Here is a 19,570-nt window from a genome sequence, read left to right as displayed (position 1 = left end):
CTGCAGTCTCTATACTCCTTCTTAACAAAAACGTCAGCATTGATGAGCGGTCAGGGGAAATATCCTGAGAAATGTCACAAAGCTGTCCTACTCTCTATTACGCTATGTAGAGAGACCAGGGAGCCCTCCCACTATTTTTGTGACAGCTTCAATTCAAAGCTTCTCAACATCTGGAAACCTGGGAGTCATGAAAACAGTTGCTTAAGGTGACCTTTTGGACCCACAATCCCAATGCAAATTTCTCAAAAGCATAAATCACTGGACCTTTATTCCTTGCAAAGTAAATGGACTTGGAGCTCCTCTGTAATGCAAGGTACTAGATGGGCTGTCATGATCTAGAGAGAAAGCTTCATGCTTCCTCGCTCTGCTTAACCCCTGACAAACCTAGGAACTTCTTATCACCAAGATGCACAATTAGAATCTTCAGAGACAGTGTCTTTCCTTGGAAGAGAAGTATAGCTGCTACTAACCTAAAGTAACTATGAATAAGCATACCATTTTTACACAAAATATGAGACTTCTGGAAAGCTAGGTGAACACCATACTTACCTACATCTTCTTGAAACATCCCTGCCAAAGTAGCTCAGATATGAAGCATCCATGTGAGCTCTCTCAATTTTAATTCACTATTTCAAATTACTAGCCTAGGATGAAATAGTAGATCCTGTTCGATTTCAATTCCCTTAAAACAGTCTTGATTCTTAGTTCTTTTTATTAACACAATACCTTCACTGCTCATTCTGGTGGCTCAGATAGTACCATTCCTATTTTAATGACATGTAATCAAGAAATGCTGTTTTATTTTACTACATACACATGTTTAAACTGAGGACATTTGCCCTCAATAATTTAAAATGAAAACTTGGTGCGTGTTTATTACAGCAAGGTAATGCAAATGTAAGTTATCCATTCTAATATAACGAATCTACAGGGAAATAGGAGACTGCTAAATTTGAGTAATCTTTGTACTAGTTTGACTATCGACAGAAAAGATAGTGAAAGATTACCTGGCTTTTAATTCAGACCAAAATCCCCTTGGCATGATGACCTTGTGGGAAAGAGGAACAGGGGAGAGGTATGCCAGGCTCTAACAATAGAACTACAGAAATGTATTATTCGCAGGAAAAGTGCGACAGTAACAAACAGGTGAGACTAGTTTGAGAAGGACATCGTTTAAAGAAAGTAAACCGAATAACCAGTTACTACAAAAAAAAAAAAAAAATGCAGGAATGCTTGGGAAATATAATGTCTCCTAAATTTGACGTTATGAGTGGGAGGGGGTGTGTAACTAAGATGCAATGCTAGCGACAGAACGCTAAGTTTTAAAACTTAATAATTAAAGAAAAAACTGTTTTAAAAGGCACGCCTGGAAGACTCATGCAACTGCTGCACGACGTCTCCTTAAGGACCGGGAACATTTCTCACCCAGAAGACAAAAGTCCCTGTGTTCTCGATTCAGCCCACATCCCTCAGCACCATTTCCATGCCCATCATTTAGGCAGAATGCCACGGAGACGACGTTAAAAGTGGAATTCATCACTCTGGCTTGCAACGCATCTTGTTCCTTTGCCAGAACAGGGCACAGCAACTGGCTCCTCAATCTCTGCCCCTCCCAAACCCCAGCAGCAAGCCCGGTCTCCATCCCGCCGGCCTCTGTGGCAAGGGGCTCGCGAGCTGTGGTTGGCTAGGCCGAAGTTCCGTCATTCACCAGCTCGCCTACGATTGGTTGGCAGAGAGTGCGCCAAACGCCCCGCCTGGCTAGGCACTGGGAGGTGGGCTTGCGGGTCCGGCGACTAGCGTTTTTTCCGATTGGTTGAAGGAGGGGAGTCACGTGGTAATAGTCGGCTCTCTTATTGGTCGTGAGTGGTACCATAGGGGGCAGAGACGTGATGTGGTTGGCTAGAAGGAATCCCAGCTTCCCACTAGATGCCCCCACTGGCTGTTGCTATGAGGTGTCCCTGGGCCTTCTGGTTGCCGTTCGGGGTTCCGCTGTCCGGGTTTTTAATTCACCTGTGGCTGACAGGGCGTGGGAAGAGCTCGACTTCAGTCCGGCACTGAAAGGGGCGGGCCTAGAAGAGATGTGGGCGGCACCCCGGCGACGTCAGTGACCGTGGACCGGGCTTACGTGGCGTTCGGCCGCCTCTGACTTGCCCTTCGGGCGCACTATTGGATGGGGGCGGTCACCCTCCCATCAGTGTCCTAACGTTCCAGGACCAAGCTTCATTTTGTTGCGTTAACACAGCCTCAGGCAGAAGCCTAGAGGTGCCCGTCCCTTAAGGCTTCACATGCTAATACCCGATAAAACCAAAGCTCTAGGAGTGCTAAGAGGCTGGGTGGCGTCGGGCAAAGGCTCTCGCAGCCCCTCTTGGACCTTGGGCAACTCTCCCCCTCACTCCCCGCCTCAGGGTAGAGCTTGGCGGTGGCTCTTTCCCCTAGACCACCACATCTGTGTTGAGTTCTGAGCGTGGCAGTCTCAGGTTGATGCTGCTCCCGGCTCGGGCGGGAACTGCGCATGCCCGAGGGCCCGACTGGGCGCGCGAGACGCAGCGCTGCTGGGCGGCCGTCGTGGTTCTTTATATCCGCGCGGGCATAAGCTTCCGCGCCGCGCAGAGCCTCCCGGGAGCCCTCGCGGCCGGTCGCCTAGGCGACGGAGGTGGGGGGGCGGGGGCGGGGGCTGCGCCGCGGGCCCCGCCCCCCGCCCCGAGCCGCCGGGCCCCGCCCCTGGCCGCGCTGCGGCTCGGGCTCGGGCTCGGGCGCGCGCTCCAGTGCTGGGGGTAGCGGCGGCGGCGGCGGCGGGCGGGGATCTGGGCGTGGAGGCACGAGGGGCGGGGCGGGCGGCACTGCGGGCCCGCGGCTCGGGCGGCTCCGGCGGCTCCCGCTCCCGCTCCCTGCTCGCCCTCAGTCCCAGCCGGCACCCACGGGGCCGCATCGTAGCCCGGCTCGGCCCATGCCCAGGGCCGCTGCTCCCTCAGCTGCCGCCGCCGCCGCCGGGGCCCGGGGGGCCGCCGCGGCCGTGAGGTGGGGGCGGCCGCGGGAGGCGGCGGGGCGGGCCGCCGGGGCCGGGGCTGGGGGCGCAGCGCGGCCGGCGTAGGTCTATGTCGCGGGCGGTGGCGGCGGCGGCGGCCGCAGAGGGACGATGCGCGAGTACAAAGTGGTGGTGCTGGGCTCGGGCGGGGTAGGCAAATCCGCCCTGACCGTGCAGTTCGTGACCGGCACCTTCATCGAGAAATACGACCCCACCATCGAGGACTTCTACCGCAAGGAGATCGAGGTGGACTCGTCGCCGTCGGTGCTGGAGATCCTGGACACGGCGGGCACCGAGCAGTTTGCGTCCATGCGGGACCTGTACATCAAGAACGGCCAGGGCTTCATCCTCGTCTACAGCCTCGTCAACCAGCAGAGCTTCCAGGACATCAAGCCCATGCGGGACCAGATCATCCGCGTGAAGCGGTAAGCGAGGGCGCAAGGGGGTTTGGCGGCTGCACCCGGGAGTCACCGTCCCGGGGCCAGAACTCCCCGCGCCGGGCCCTGGGGAGGGGGCTGTCTGGCGGGTGGCTCCGAGCTGGAGGCTTTACTATTGTCATTCTGCTCCTCCTCCTCAATCTCAAATTTGAGTGCTTTGTTTCACAACTAAAATTTGGCATCCTGTTAGCCCACAGAACAGCTCTTTGTCTCTTGGACATTGTTAGCAGCGCTTGTACAGAGCCCCCAAGGAAACAAAGTTTAAAACTTGCAGGGGGGAAGGGTGGATAGGTTTGTGTTGGGAAGAGAGGAGCTGTGCAGGTATAGGCGAGATATTTGCACATTGAACAACAACAACAAAAAATCTGCCTTTGCAATGTTTGACAGCAAAAATTGCTCACACACCTATACAGTAATGTCAAGTACAGAGGAAAGAGACCTTTCTCATCTCATTAAAGGTTTATGGTTCCAAGGCGTTTTACCAAAATGAAGTCTCTAATTTAGTGCAAAATTTTAAAGACAGATTATCAGATTATTTGAAGACATCATAAGCTAAGTGGGTTTCGAGAATATTAACACAAAGGAGTACAAATATGCCATTCACAGGAAAAGAATGCAGCTTAACTGTTTTGTGTTTGCTTGTTTGTTTTAATATAGTTATCTTAATCCCTTCCCCCCCCCCAAAAAAAAAAATACTTCCTGGAAACAGAATCTGCTTCAAAAGTGTGACTTAAGTATTAGCTAATTTAAACTTAATGTTAATAAGCTTTTATATATATATATCAATTCTTTTCTAACTTATACATTTTGGAAATATAGCTAATAGCTTAAATGATTTAAAATGTTTGTTTTTTCTTAAATTCACTTAGTATATTTTTCTGTGTACTTTCGTGCATTATAAATGTGATAATATCTTAGTTAAAAGTTTTGGCAAATTTTTCTTATTACTACTTAATTACACATTACTGTTTTATCTAGTTCTTGTTAGCTAATGCCTGCCGATAATTTCGGTGTCCCTTTTTCCTGCCTTATTCTACCTGGACCCTAAATCTGAAGACCTTTTCTGAAAGATGGTTGTAAGTGCACTGTGGATGCAATGACATTGTAAGTCAGTTTGAGTCCACTCATTTTGAAAGAGCAAGGATCAAATTATGTGTACCCAGGGGATGCTCAAAAATTCATTACAAGTAGTGGGTTTATAATGCAACACAGGAGATCAAAGAGAAGACCCTCTCTCCATTGCTCCACCCCCCCCTTAACTAATTGAGTATGCACTTTAATAACTGAACTGAAACCATGTATATTATTCATCCTTGTGTTAAATTCCAATCTAGAATAAAACAGGTATTTTCGTGGTCTCTGCTGCTAAGATTTCTTAATTTGATAGCTTTTTACTTCTCTAGTCTCATTTTCCTATAGTTAAATGTTTATAGTTAAGAGATGAACAATTCCGGTGTTAAACTTAGAATGAGGATGGCATTTAAGGGGCTACATTTAAGTGACTTAAATCCTTACTTATTACCCCTTCCCCCAGCACGGTTCAATTAAAAAGAAACAAACCAGACAAACTGCAGGATAGTCTGATACATTGCCACATGTCAGTGTTAGGCCAAATAGACACATCCAAAGATAACCTAAGTAAATGCTCCAACTGCCTCACCCTTCACATTTAGATATAGGCATAAAGATATGAAGATGTGTATATACAGTGATAAAGCCACATACCCATGGCTAACTTCTTGACACAAGACTAGGGAACAAATATGGCAAAACATTGTTGGATAATATGGTCCACATAATTTTATAGTTTCTTATAATTTAGTGCAGATTACTTTTCTCAGTTATAGGTTAGTCTAAACTCGGTATATTGGAACAATTTATTTATTTTCACTGTGACCCAGAGGAAAAAAATAAGGTAAAATTCTGCATGCCCAGATACCATTTTGCTCACTAGTTTCCATTCTTGATATAAAAACATCATTGATCAGCTGAAGTAGAGTCATACATTCAATTTCACGAGAATTCGAACATTGTATACGTAAGAACCTCTTGGACCCTCACTTGTGTGTCTTTGTAATACAATAGTAGTTAGGTATTACTACTCCTCATCCTTACTCCAGCATCTGGCTTCCCATCATTGATAGAGAGGACATTTAAACCAAGATCTGTATGAATGCTGGTAGTCTCTTCTTTACCAGTCTTTCAACTTGATATCTACTGGCAAATTCAGTATCAGCTTTAGGTCTAGGTCAGCACTTTTCAATAGAGATATAATGTGCGCCACATAGGCAATTTTAATATTCCTAGTAGCTGATTTAACAAAAAAACATAAATGTGGAATTTTAATTATGTATGTTATTTAACCCACTGTATTTAAAATAGAATCATTTTGACATGTCAGTATTCAAAAGCTGCTAATGAGATATTCTACTTTTTTATACTGTGTCTTTGAAGTTTGCAATGTATTTGACATAGTACATCTCAATTCAAGTCACATTTCAAGTATTCTGTAGCCATATATGTCCATATGGCAGCTCAGGCTGCCATATTGGACAACACAGGGTCCAAGATGTATATGATTTGGGGAAATGCTTAAGCTTATTTCTCTAAGCTTCAGTTTCCTTATCCATGAAATAGAGAATAGCATGAACCCCAGAGTCATTGTTAGAATTAAATGAGATACTATATTTAAAGATTCCCAAAACAATACCTAGTACACAGAAATTGCTCAAAAAATCCTAGCTGTCATTCTTTAATAATGTTGTCATTTATCTTCCTTAAATTTTACTCTTGATGTCAATGTAATTTTAGAAAAAATAAATTTGTAATTGCATTTTGGAATTAATTACTTAGCATAGACAAGGTGAGGCTAAAAAGCAATGAGGTTAAAATAATCCTTGGAAGAACGGTGTTGGTATTCTCTTGAAATATTTTCCCTATGAAGGACCTTATGGAAAAGGGCATGGGAATGAAAATTTAATTTCAGGTACAGTATAGCACTAATGCATAGCCAAAAAATGAATGGAGCTTTTCATTGGATTGCTATTACTTGGAATGTTTCACTTTTAAGAAATAGGAAACTGACCCATACTCCCTTAAGTGTCTATAAGTGTACATACCTACATACACACATACGACCTCTTGTCAAAGCCAAGTGAACCAACTGAAAATGGCTGTAATTGTAAATTCATATGCTTTATTTTCTTAATTTGATTTTGGGTGAGATGATACACACAAAGTAGAGTGATAGGGATACAGGAAATTTTTTCAGTTGAAATAGAACTAGAATTTTTTCTGGTTTTGTCATTGCTTTTCTTATCGTTACCCATCCCAGGATCAGCCATGGTCCTGACTTGAAGTTCTTGAAACGTGTTATAAAAGCCTGTCTGCTGTTAGACTAAAGTCCAGAAATCTTCACCATGACCTTCCGCAGCCCAGCTTGCGTTCACCCCTCCCTGCCTGTGCAGTCTCACCTCTTGCAACCTTCCTTTTACTCTACACACAGACCTCAATTCTTGAAAGTATCTTTCTCTGGGCTCTCCTTTGGCCTGTAGAAATCTACCTTTATGCAGAGTTAATTCCTACCCAGTCTTTCACCCTCATTCTTGCTTAATCCATTTATGCTGGAGGTTGCAAACTTTTTGTGTGAAAAATCAGACCTTGGCAATGACCTTGAGCAGGATATAAATAACTCCCACAAGCTTAGTGTTCCAATAATGGAACACTAGGCATAGATAAGTTAAAAGATATTTTTCCCACTGAGGGAAGCCTTCTATGTTCTCTCAAGCCAAAGTAACCCCCTTCCTGTCTTCCCTTACTAGACTAACTTTATGCCTCACCTCTTCCCTCAATCACGCATGTCCTGTCCTTTTCCTTTTCTTTGAAGCACCCATCTACATTTAATTACTTGTGTGATAATTTATGGGTAGTCAGCCTTTCTCACAAAACTCTAAGCCCATGTAGCTAGCACAGTTCCTAGCACATAGGAAACAAAACAAAAATGTTGGAAAAAATGAACGTTCAGAAAGAAAAGTATTTGTATTGTCCTTTGGTCTCAGTTTTCCTAAACATTTTGATTTCATAGATGGAGATGATTTTTTAAAGTTTATTTTGCAGATGGAGATGATCGTCTTTCAGTTCGAAGTTTCTGTGAGAATACTTCTAGTTGGGGCAGTGTTTAATAGGAACCTCAAAGAATAAGAAGCATGATATATTCCAGATGGAGGAGATGGCACAGGAAATGCATAGAATATGTTTTTTGGATGATTAAATAGAGCAGATTGGCAAAACACAGAATTTATATAGAAGTGTGAGGGGAGGTAAGGTGAAGATTTTTAAAGCTAAATTACTGAAAGTTAAAGACTTTGGACTTGATCCTATAGTCAAGGACCATAATCACAATTGTCATAGGTGGCTTAGTTGTAATAGACTACTCTGTTTTATAACAGGAGGAATCGTCAGAAATGTTGTGATAATCCAGTTTTTATATGAAGTGTGAAGATCCTGAATTAGCATGGTGTCTGTAGTAACAGAAAGGAAAGAAGGGATGCAAGGAATGTTGTAAAGAATGAATTAATCAAACTCAGTGGTAGAAAAAGAGGAAAAGGTCAAAAGTAACCTTGACATTTTGAAATGAATGAATAGGATTATGGAGGAATAGCTGGGGGAGATTATTTGAGTTTTAGAGATGGTAATTATCCAGATAGCCAGCCTAATAAGTAATTAGAACATTTGAATAAAGCCTGAAAGGTCAGGTTATGTATGACTATGAAGACTCAGGCTCATCTGCATAGTTCAGATTGGGAGAGTAGGTGAAACCTACTGGGTATAGTATAGAGACAGAAATGAATGGATATGGCTAAGAATAGAAATGAGAAAAATGAATGAATATAGCCAAGAATAGAACTTGAGGGTTGTAAGATACACAGTGCAGACTTCCTATATTGCAGTAGGTGAGAAGGCGTGGGGTGTTTTAAGATTGGGAAAAAGATGGTTGACTTATACTCCCCAAGGTGAGTAAGTTGTTGTTTTTTAAAGATTATTATTATTCTTTATATATCATTTCAGTGGTCACTTTCAAATGAGCTGGCTGATTGTTTAAACTTTTCCCCTTACTATAAGTAGCTATTAAAGCCTACTCTAAAATAGAAGTATATTGCCAATTGTTACACATAAGATCTTTGGCCCAGGACAGTTTGGTGCTGGAGAGCTGAAATGAGTTTATACATCAAAAGATGTTTGTCCTAAGTAAGTGAAAATTCTGGAGCTCTGCTGCCGTTTTTTTCCTCCACAAATACCCGCTTCCCCAGTACCAAAACTTAATTCAAAGCTGGACCTCCCAAGTACAGAACCTTATGGGTCACTTTGTTTTATTTTGTTTTTGTACTGGTGAATTAGTAAGAAAATTTTTAAATAATTAATAAGTATATATTATGAAGAATTGATGACTAAATCCTCAAAGTCAGACATAAATCCAAACAGAATTTGGATATGAAGATAAGGACTGATGGTGAAACTTGTATCTATTTAAATACAAAACTAATATTAAAGAATTCTGAGAACTATGGCTGTCAAACAAAATATTAGTGTTACAAACACTGACAATATGAAACAAACGGTATAACTAGTAAGTCAGGATTAGAGGAGGAAAATAGTTATGAGTGCCCACTTCATCTTTCATGAGAGGGATTTAGAGGGTCAAAAAACTGAAATTTATTTTGAAAATGACCTGAAGAGTCAATGTTTTTCATGATATTTTTTCCTTTTTAAAAAAAAAAACACTTTATTGAGGTATGATTGACATACAGAAAGCCAGACATATTTAATGTATACAAATCAGTGAATTTAGAGATAAGCATACACCTGTGAAACCACCACAATCAAAGCTGTAATCCTATCCATCACCTCCAGAAGTTTCTTCCTACTCTATCTATCCATTCACTCATTCATTCATTCATTTTTTGTAATAAGAGCACTTATCATAAGTTCTATCTTCTTAGCAAATGTTTAAATATACAGTCCGGTATTGTTAACTAGAAGTACTATTGCTGTATGGATCTCTAGGACTTACTCATTTTGCATAACTGAAACTTCATACAGTGAATCACTTTTTATGGCCCAAAAGTTTTTCCTGAAAAGGAAACTTTTGTTTTGGCTGCTTTGTAAAATTACAGGTTATAGTATATAGTTTTCTTTTTGCCACCCCAGGATTGTCATTTTTAAAGCTCAGTTTGGAGTTGAAGGAGATGATCTCTCTTCTGCTCTAACATTCTGTGGGAACACTTTTGTCTGGCTGGGGTGATGAGGGAAGGGGTGAAGTTTAATATGAACCTTAAAGAATCAACAGCCTGTGACTCAAAATTTTGTCTATTTAAGATTTTATGATAATGGTATCAAATCTACAATTATACTAATACTTATTTTTAATGGAGAGAGGGGCAAAATAATTTAAATAATTATTGAACATTAAGGAAGAGGTAGAGAAACTAAGAAAAATGATTCTGGATTTCACAACCAACAGGAAGAGCCAACAAAGTTGGAATCTTTTTATTTGCTAAAGTTTCAGTAGCAGTACACTTGAGGGATTTAATTTCTGTATGTGAACTTCGGGAAATTACATATGGCACAATAAGGTGCATATATTATGCATGTATATGTACATATTTTTAAGCAGGGATTTTTACATAAAATTAAGTACACTGTACTTAAGGGATTTTTTTTTCAGTGATATTTTTTCTTTTCAGTTCTCTCTTAGTCATTGTCTTTAGAACCTTAGCCCCTAGGGAAGGAGGTATGCCTTACTCTAGGGTTTTCTTTGCTTCTGTTTTGACTTTTCCCTGTTTTCTGTTTCTCTACATTTATTCCTACCAACTGTTTTCTTATATACTTATATTTTTTCAGGCCTATGGTGTAAAAAGAGTTTTAAATAATTAAATTTTTTTGTAGTAATAAGAGTGTGAATATGAGTAGACTTTCAAACTAGGTAAAACTATGGAGACTGAATAGTTACAAAAGGAAATGTATAGACATAGTGTTTATGTAGGAAATTTATCTTGAAATTTTAATGGTGTGTGGAAATATGTCATATATTATATATTGCCATTTCATTTGTTACTTTGACAGTTGTGGTTCCTTTCATTAAAAATTATTCTCAGCCTGACAGAGAAAAGTTTAGTTTCTTAAACATGCCTTTCTGCATTATGAGATCAAACTCAGCCTTTTAGTAGAATAATATCAATAATAGCAATGCTGTAATTGTAGACATCTGCATTTCAGTTAAGTATGTTAAGTAGAGCATAAATATATTATTAGTAAAGATTAAAGTAATCAAAATAGCCAAAAACAATATTTCAAGATTCTAATACATAATCTAAGATTTTGTCATGGTATGTATTAAATACTAAGTAGATTTAGCTTTGTACTTTTAAATGATTGAAACCTCTTTGGAAATATTGGACCTAGTAGACCAACTCTTTCATCATTTTTTTTTTCCTTGTAAGAAAACTCCAGTAAAATCAAACACCTATGTTAGCCTCATTTTTGATAAATGTCAGTTAAATTGAGGCTCATTGCTATGAAATATGTTTTTTTAAGCATGTGAATCTGAATAAGGTTATTGGGTATCTGAATCATATGTTAGCAGTGTATTATATTGAAGTTATGGTTTGGGAGCCCTAATCATTAGTCAACATTGGGTGTCTTTGGAAATTTAATGCATTTAGTTACTTAAAGTTGGAAATGTACTTCTAATCACACCTTGCTGAAAAGTATCTCAATAAGCTATTTAAGATAGATTGCAGCTAGTAAACTACACTTTTAAATGATACATTCTTAACTGTAATGCTAAAATGTTTTCACTGGCATACTTGGATAGATGGGGATTTGTTTTTTGTTTTTGTTTTTTTATTTCTGTAATATGTTTAAGATTTTAAAACATACCAAAATTGGTATTTAGGGAAAAATAAGTTGACTTAAAATTCTTATTTTTCAATTGTTATTGTCTGTCAAAAAGCTGAATATTGGAAAAAGTTAACAAGTATCTCTCTGTCTATTTCTGTAGATCACTCAGGAGGGGATTTCACATTTTCTTAACCAGGCCCTCAGTAAGAAATACATTTTATATTGTGACTTAGTGCACACATAGGAATAAATACATCTAGCTGAAATCAACATTTCATGAAACAGTAAAGTTACCATGTTGCTTGTATTACATTCTCTATTCTTTTCTATTTTATTTCATTGTTTTTAAGTGCTCTTCATGATCCACCAAATTGATTTTATCACACATAGTTTAGAAACTGCTATTCTAGGACATTTTACTCTAAGAAAACTAAATGGAACTCGTTAATATTTTTATCTTCTCTTTCCTGCTTTTCTGGTTTCCAACAATGCTATGTAAGCTTATGAAAATGAAGTACTTCCCAGTGTGAGTTAGTAAGTACTACCTGTATTACAAAGAAAGATAGCATTTAGTCACTGAACAAAAAGATATAGCATATCTTTTAAGAAAGCATTTATCTGTTGTGCATATCAGAAATGTGAAGATGTATTTCTCATGCAATTTTGTTCATTCTAGTAATACAAGATAACTCTTGCCTTGTGAAAACTTAGAACAGAGAAAGGAAGGTTGTAGTAGTATTCAGACTTGAATACATGAGTGCAGGATGATCCATTTCTAGAACTGTTGCTGAGGGGGTTCAGAAAACTCAAAGTAGAGGTCTTTTGCATCTATCCAGGATCACACTGATTGAGCTTTCCCTGTAAGACAGTAAAATAGATGATGACCATAACTACAAATATCTTAAAATCACTTAGTAAAGTTACCCAAGAGAAACATTGGAAAATCAAACATTTAGGAGTGTTATTTCTAATGCTTTCCTGCCCCTTAAAAATTAATAATTCAAATGTGGAAATCCTACATTATATTAATAATTCAGTGCATATTACTAAGTATCTTTACAGCTCTCTCTGTAAATGAAATCTTAGCGTATTTTTCTGTATATTTGGATGGAGAATTTTAAATTCATCTGTCTTTTTTTTTTCTTTTTTTAAGAGACAGAGTCTTGCTCTGTTGCCCAGGCTGGAGTGCAATGGTACCATCATAGCTTACTGCAGCCTCTTAATTCCTGAGCTCAAATGACCCTTCTGCCTCAGCCACCTGAATAGTTAGGACTATAGGGCAGGCACCACCACACCCAAGTCATGTTTAAAAAAATTTTCTAGAGATGGGATCTCACTGTTTTGCCCAGGCTGGTCTCAAACTCCTGGCCTCAAGTGATCCAACTGCCTCAACCACCCAAAGCACTGGGATTACAGGCCTGAGCCACTGCCCCTGGTCCTAAATTCATTCATCTTTAGGTTTCCAGTGAACATTATAAATACTATATATATTATAATTCTCAAATATTTGATTGTATATACTTATCTTCTCATCTATGAAGACAGCGAATGTTAATCTCATTAATGCCAAGCTCCAGCACTTACTAGTTAGTAGGAGCAAGCTGACATTCCTTGCATTTTAATTTCCTCATCTGTAATATGGGTATTATGTAACTCATGACGTCATGAATGTAAAGTGTTTCTTTACATAGTAAACCTAAAATATCAATGATAAAGTGTCACCAACAATCACAAATTGCAGTGAAACTCAACCTTTTATCTATTTAGTTCCAGGTGATTTCTTAGGAATTAGGCTCAGTTGTCTTACTATATTCAAATGAATTATATACCTATTATAGTATAACATTTGTTTTTCCCATTGCTTTTTCCTCTGTGTTTTAAGTGCCCTAACATTATGTTGTAGAACTTACAGCATAGACCTTGAGTGCTTTGTGTCTTTGCCTTTCCCTAGAGAAATAAACATGTTGGCTACAAATGGTGGCAATAAATTTTTATGACTTAGGAGTAATTGTGATGATTTTTAATACACATATTATAAATATTAAAACGTGATATCAAAAGCAATCAGCATATAAGTATTTGTTAACACTTCTCTTTTTAAAAAGTTAGTAACAATAGTAGACCTCTTTATGAATACCAAATTTTACGCATGGAGTGAAGATAATTTTAATGATCTTTATGGCTAGCTACATATAGTAATGTGTTGGCAGAGCCTTTTAATAAATCAATTTGAGAAGTTTTGTCTTTGTATAAAAGTGATCACTGTCAACATCAAGTAATAACATTTAAGCCACCTCATTTACATAGCATTGCCTTGGGCATTATGCAGAATAAATTGTACAAGATACTATATTTGTCCTTCTGGTGTGCCAAAATGTCCTATAAATGGGTATATATTTTGCAGTATTGAGTCATACAGAAATATATTTTTTAAGAAAATTTGATTTTTTTATTTTTTTTTAATTGCATTTTAGGTTTTGGGGTACATGTGAAGAACATGCAAGATTGTTGCATAGGTACACATATGCAGTGTGATAAGAAAATTTGATTTTTAAGCTTTAAAATATTTTTCCACCAAAAGCATAGCTCTTATTAGGAGACCTTTTTCTAAGGAATTTTTTATTCATTTTAGCTTATGGAAATTCAGAATTTTGTCTATAAGACTAATGACAACAATTATATATTTATATATAATTGCCTTTTTTGTATATGTCTTAGTCTGTTCAGGCTGCTGTAACAAAATTCCTAAGACTGTGTAATTTATAAACCATAGAAATGTATTGCTGACAGTTCTAGGTGCTAGGAAATCCAAAGTCAGGATACCAGCAAAATTTGTGTGTCACAGATGGTGCCTCTAGCTGCATCTTCACATGGTGTAAGGGGCAAAATGACTCCCTCAAATCCCTTTTATAAGGGCACTAATCCCATTCATCATGACCGAATCACTTCTTAAAGTCCCCACCTCTTCATTATATCACATTGGGGATTAAATTTCAACCTAGGAATTTTCGGGAGACAAGCATTCAGACTACACCAGTGTATTTAGTACATTTTTATCCTCCCTATATCTAAAATATAATTTCTTCCCCCCGCAATGATCCACTTATACTCTACTACTTTCTTTTTCTATTTTGTGAACCAACAGTCTAAACAAACTTTGGCAGTCAGTAATGTTGATTGGTAAAGTGAAGGACTGAATTCCTATTTTAAGTAGCAAAATACGTACATATATAAATGAAAGCTAACGAGAGAATGAACTAGACTTAATTTTAGTTATTTTTTAAGAGCAAAAGATGAGAAAATAACTTCTTGATGGTCAATTCCATTTATGCATAATACCAATAAACAAAACTTTTTTACAATGGTGTAGCATTAAGGTGCTATAATGTTTGCATAAACCCTGTGTCTGTTCTTGCTGTCAAATGGCCAACTAGTTATGGAGTGCTGTTACCTTTATTAAAGAAGGATGTAAACAGAGCATTATCCCAATAGATGCAGGTGCTGGGTGTGGGCTTAGTTGGGGGAATGCTGTGATCCACCAGCAGCATTTGTCCTGAGACAGGCAGCCAGGATGCTATGTGCTTACCATCCCTGGCGAACAAATCAGTACCTTAATTATGGTAGGATGCCTCCCAGAAGTGTATACATTTTAAAAGGCTACTTTTGATGACAGAAAATGTTTATTCCTAAGGCCACCTTCAGCACATCATTTGGTTTTATTGAAGGCAATACTTGTACATTTATGGAAGGAAGGAAATTTATTCCGTTGCTTGCATCAGCATATCCTACTAAGTAATGAGTCCTGAAGCTTTTCTTTATGGGCCACAGTGAGTGGCTTTTTAACAATCACGTATCTATTTTCCTTTGAATAAGTACCACTGCTTCAATCTATTCCCTTTTCTCCAAAGGTGACTGTGTGTCTCTTTTATCTGGGAGAGTTCAGGTCTATGCGTGTTGTTCTTTACATTTATTTACAGTACCTCTTTCCATCTCAAACATATCTCAGTGTGGGCAATAAATTTTATGATCCCTATAGACTGTTACCTCAAATTCTCTTTTTTTTTTTTAATCATGACAGTTCAAATCCCATTTGTGCATATATTTTTGCGATACCTTGTTTAAATAAACAGTATCTTTCTTTGACCTGGCCAGCATCCTTTATTATTGCTTCTGTTAATTTGGGTAAACAAATCCTCATAAACTGGAAATATTGCTTAATTTTGAAAGATGACGTCTTTTTTACTAAATGTTCTTGATTAAAGATGGCAGCAGATTCTTTGACACAACTCCCATTGAGAAGTAGGATGTTTCCTCTTTCTTTGAGTCTGTGCTGACCTGTTACTGCGTTGATCAGTACAGTATGGTGGAAGTGATACTAAGCCAATTTGGGGCCTAATCTCTGCGAAGGCTAACAGAAGCCACCTTGGTTTCGTGAAGCCCTGAGCTACCACATAGGAAGCCCAGCTATGCTGCTGGAAAATTCACAGAGAGGCCTGGAGGCTAGATTGAAAGGTGGAGGGAGCTCCCTTCCAGCCATTCCTCCCAACATGCCTGGTCTCAGGTGATGCCATCTTTGACTCTCCAGTCCAGCCCTGCCCAGTATAACTAAAGACCTCTGAGTGACCCCAGTCAATATGATATAGAGCAGAAGAACCGCCCAGCTGAGTTCTGCCCAAATTCTTGACCCAGGGCATCATGTAATATAGTAAAATGGTTATTTTAAGCTCCTAAGTTTTGGGATAGTTTTATGCAGCAGTAGTTATCTGGAACAATAACACATTTTTAGATAAACATGTTATTTTAGAAATTATTTTGGTAAGAGTACTGTTGATCCTTTGGGTTTCCTTGTGAAGATCTTAAAAAAATATTTATTGAAGATGATTGAATAAACTCTTAAAATGTGGCAAATTTATGGAGCACCTACCAATTGCCCTTGCAATTGATCTGCCCGATGTCATTTGACCACTCCCACCCATGCATGACTAACTATACTTTGAAGATCACATTTAATTTTATTAAGAATATAGTATATTATGGCTTACTTTCAGCAGAAAATCCAAATGTATGTATGTATGTGCCCTTTGCAACTGTTTTTACTTATAGTCTGTATTGTCTCCTCCCCCTTCACTCTACTCACAGGGTGTATTGTTTATAAAAGTAATCGATTATACCATTTAATTTCTGTTAACAAAGAGTCCATTATTTGGTGGTGCTCTGCTTCAATTTTGATATCCAGCGCTGACACAGAAAATAGCTAGTAAATACTTGTTGAATTTATAAGATTCCTGCATTCTGTATTTTGACAGTTTCCCTCCAGCCCCCAGATCTCTGGACACCCCTTGTGCATCAAATCAATTTAAGTCTTTCAGTGTCTAATGCAAGGCATGATAAAGAAAAATAATAAAGCATTTTAGATAGTGTACATCCAAAAATACATTTTTAGCCTGGTGGCCATGGACATGTTTGCATTGATTTCATGACATTTTTGTTACTCTAGACACTAAGGACTACATGAAAAAACTGTCAGATTTGAAAACCATCACTTCATTATCTCATTCTACTTTATGTGTCTATAAGTGTCAAGAACTGATTCCAGCACTGGGGATGCAGCTGCATATAAAACATTCATGGCCTTTGCCTTCCTCAGGTCCCAGATGTAACTTCAAAGGTAGCACAGCTGGCTTCAGGCAAAAACAAGACTTTAGCGTACAACTCCTTATACTACTCAGAGTTGTTGGTTATTTTCTTTTTTTATTATCCCACCTTGTCTTAACTAGGCCTTCAGAGCCGTGTTTCACAGCTAGTGACTTGACTTAGCAGTATTTACAGCAGGAAGATGAATAGAGTAAAGAAAGCTACTTCTGTTTGGAAAAGAACGTATTAGACATTACAGGGAAAGGTATCCTGTTTTTCTCAAATCTTTTCTACAAGAATTAATGCTTTTCAGACCAGATGATTAGTTTTGGCCATCCTTGGCCAGAGGAATGGAAGCCAGAGATAGGAGATAAAACACTAAATAACAGTTTTTATACATTTTTGCAGTTATATCACCACAAGATTCTATATCACCATTAAGGTTCTAGAACTGCCTTACAGACGATTTGAGAGAAGTTAGAAAAGGATAATTCTCATTTCTGTTGTATTTTACAGTGTCCATAGTACCTGATTAATTCACATAAACAGCTTAGTGTGGTGTCTTTTTTTTTTTTTTTTTTTGAGACGGAGTTTCGCTCTTGTTACCCAGGCTGGAGTGCAATGGCGCGATCTCGGCTCACCGCAACCTCCGNCCTGGGTTCAGGCAATTCTCCTGCCTCAGCCTCCCGAGTAGCTGGGATTACAGGCACGCACCACCATGCCCAGCTGATTTTTTTATATTTTTAGTAGAGACGGGGTTTCACCATGTTGACCAGGATGGTCTCGATCCCTTGACCTCGTGATCCACCCGCCTCGGTCTCCCAAAGTGCTGGGATTACAGGCGTGAGTCACCGCGCCCGGCCCTAGTGTGGTGTCTTAACACACACTCAGCCCCCTGCAGATGCTAGCTGATAGTAAAGTCATCACTATCATCTTCCTTAACATAACGCCTAAGTATCAATATTAATATTTCTGTTTCACAAATAAGGAACCTGAGGCTCAGAAAGCTCATGACATATCCAAGGAGGCAGAGCTGGGACTTATTTCTAGGTCCTCTAGTCTAGATCCAGCTCGCTTTCTCTCTCCCTTGTGGTACACTTCATCTTAATTTTCGCCAGTGACCAAATAGCGGTTGGCCTGGACTGTTAATCTAGAAATGATTTAGCCAAAAAAAAACCCAGGTTCACTCACTTGATCAGTAACAAAGAACTCCCCATGAGAATGTAGGTTTTGATCAATATGAGTTTTATTACTTGGTGCTAGTAAGTGGGACACTGGGCGGATTCTCCAAGGCACTGCCTCCCTAAGGAAAAGTGACAGGAGGGTTTTATGGGGCAATGGAGAGGGGAGAAGGGTGCAACCTTGAATATAAGGAGGGATCCCAGATGCACAGATGCAGTGAGCCATCATGCCAGCACATAGGTCTCATGTTATGGTAATGAAACTGTAGCCCCTCCCACAGTGAGGACTGTAGCATGGTAAGTTGCAGGGGTCTTTCAGGAGATAGTTCAGACCGACAAGGTGACCACATTTCACTCAGGCTGCAGGGCAGGAGGCTGTATAAGAGGCTGATTGCTCAAGTTGATGAAATTCTTGTAAACCCTGGAAACCCTCCTTGTCTGCTTAGATAGTCCTTTAGTCATTGTAGATCCACTACATAGTTTTATAGGATAGTGGTTGGGGAATGACTGAAAAAGCAGTGTTTTAAGATAATTATTACGGAAGTAGCATAGGAGAGAGTAGAAGGGTGAGAAATTGGAGGTGAGACCAGTTAGGAGACTGTTGCAGTGTCTCAGGTATGAGTTATTTTGGAAATGAAAGGGTTTTTGTAGTGGGAGTAAAAATGACGGGACAGATTTCCTCATATCCAGTAATTCCTGCTCTGTCCATCCCTGTAATCACTACTGGACTAGAACTGTTGTTGCAGCCTCTCATTATACCTGATCATGCAAAAAGACCATTGGACACTCTGTTGCTTACCATCCACTCTCTCTTTCCCTGCCCCACAGTAAATTCTTATAACTATCTGTTTCTGACTTCTTGCATTTCAGTGTTGGCTTGAACCCTGACAAAATGTAACTCATCATTCTCCACTGGCTGCTGTTGAGGACCATAACCTCTGACAACAATGATAATTTTCAGCTCTTTTCTTCATTGTGCATTTGTTTTATTGTTTTTTTTTTCCATGTCACATGTTATTTCTCCTGGTTCAGGTGAAAAGACCTTTTTAATAGGCATCACCAGTCAATCTCATGCCAGTTGAACCAACCAGTTACAACATGCCATGAATAATGAATGTGCTTCTCTTCCTCTTCTGAGTTGTTTATTGCTGGGGAGAAGAAATGCTAATTCTGTTGGTCTCATCACCTGAGTTTTCTAGAAAGCTGTATTACAGAGATCCTGTGTTTTGGGTCTTTTAAATTTAGTATTATGTGTACTGAGTGATTTAGAAATGAGAAATATTCTAAGGTCTTATTACAACAATAGAAAAATCTCCCAGGATAAATACTGGGAGATTTAAGTTTCTGTTCATAACTTAAAAGTTCCTAAAAATCTTAGCTCTTCATAGCTCTGA

General features: G+C 39.2%; 1 protein-coding gene across 1 annotated transcript in view; it reads left to right on the top strand.

The window, feature by feature from the left end:
* The first annotated feature begins 2,775 nt into the window (after positions 1-2,775).
* RAP2A (RAP2A, member of RAS oncogene family) overlaps positions 2,776-19,570 on the top strand; it is a 34,280-nt gene continuing 17,485 nt past the window's right edge. Inside the window, exon 1 of the mRNA XM_017530046.2 lies at positions 2,776-3,450. Within this exon, the coding sequence (XP_017385535.1) occupies positions 3,137-3,450 (314 nt within the window). The 5' untranslated portion in view covers positions 2,776-3,136. The remainder of the gene's footprint in view (positions 3,451-19,570) is intronic.

Source organism: Cebus imitator, unplaced genomic scaffold (assembly GCF_001604975.1).
Source record: "Cebus imitator isolate Cc_AM_T3 unplaced genomic scaffold, Cebus_imitator-1.0 Scaffold62, whole genome shotgun sequence".
In the NCBI taxonomy this organism is placed as follows: domain Eukaryota; kingdom Metazoa; phylum Chordata; class Mammalia; order Primates; family Cebidae; genus Cebus; species Cebus imitator.
Note: the sequence above shows the minus strand (reverse complement) of the source record. Positions and strands in the feature narration are given on the sequence as shown.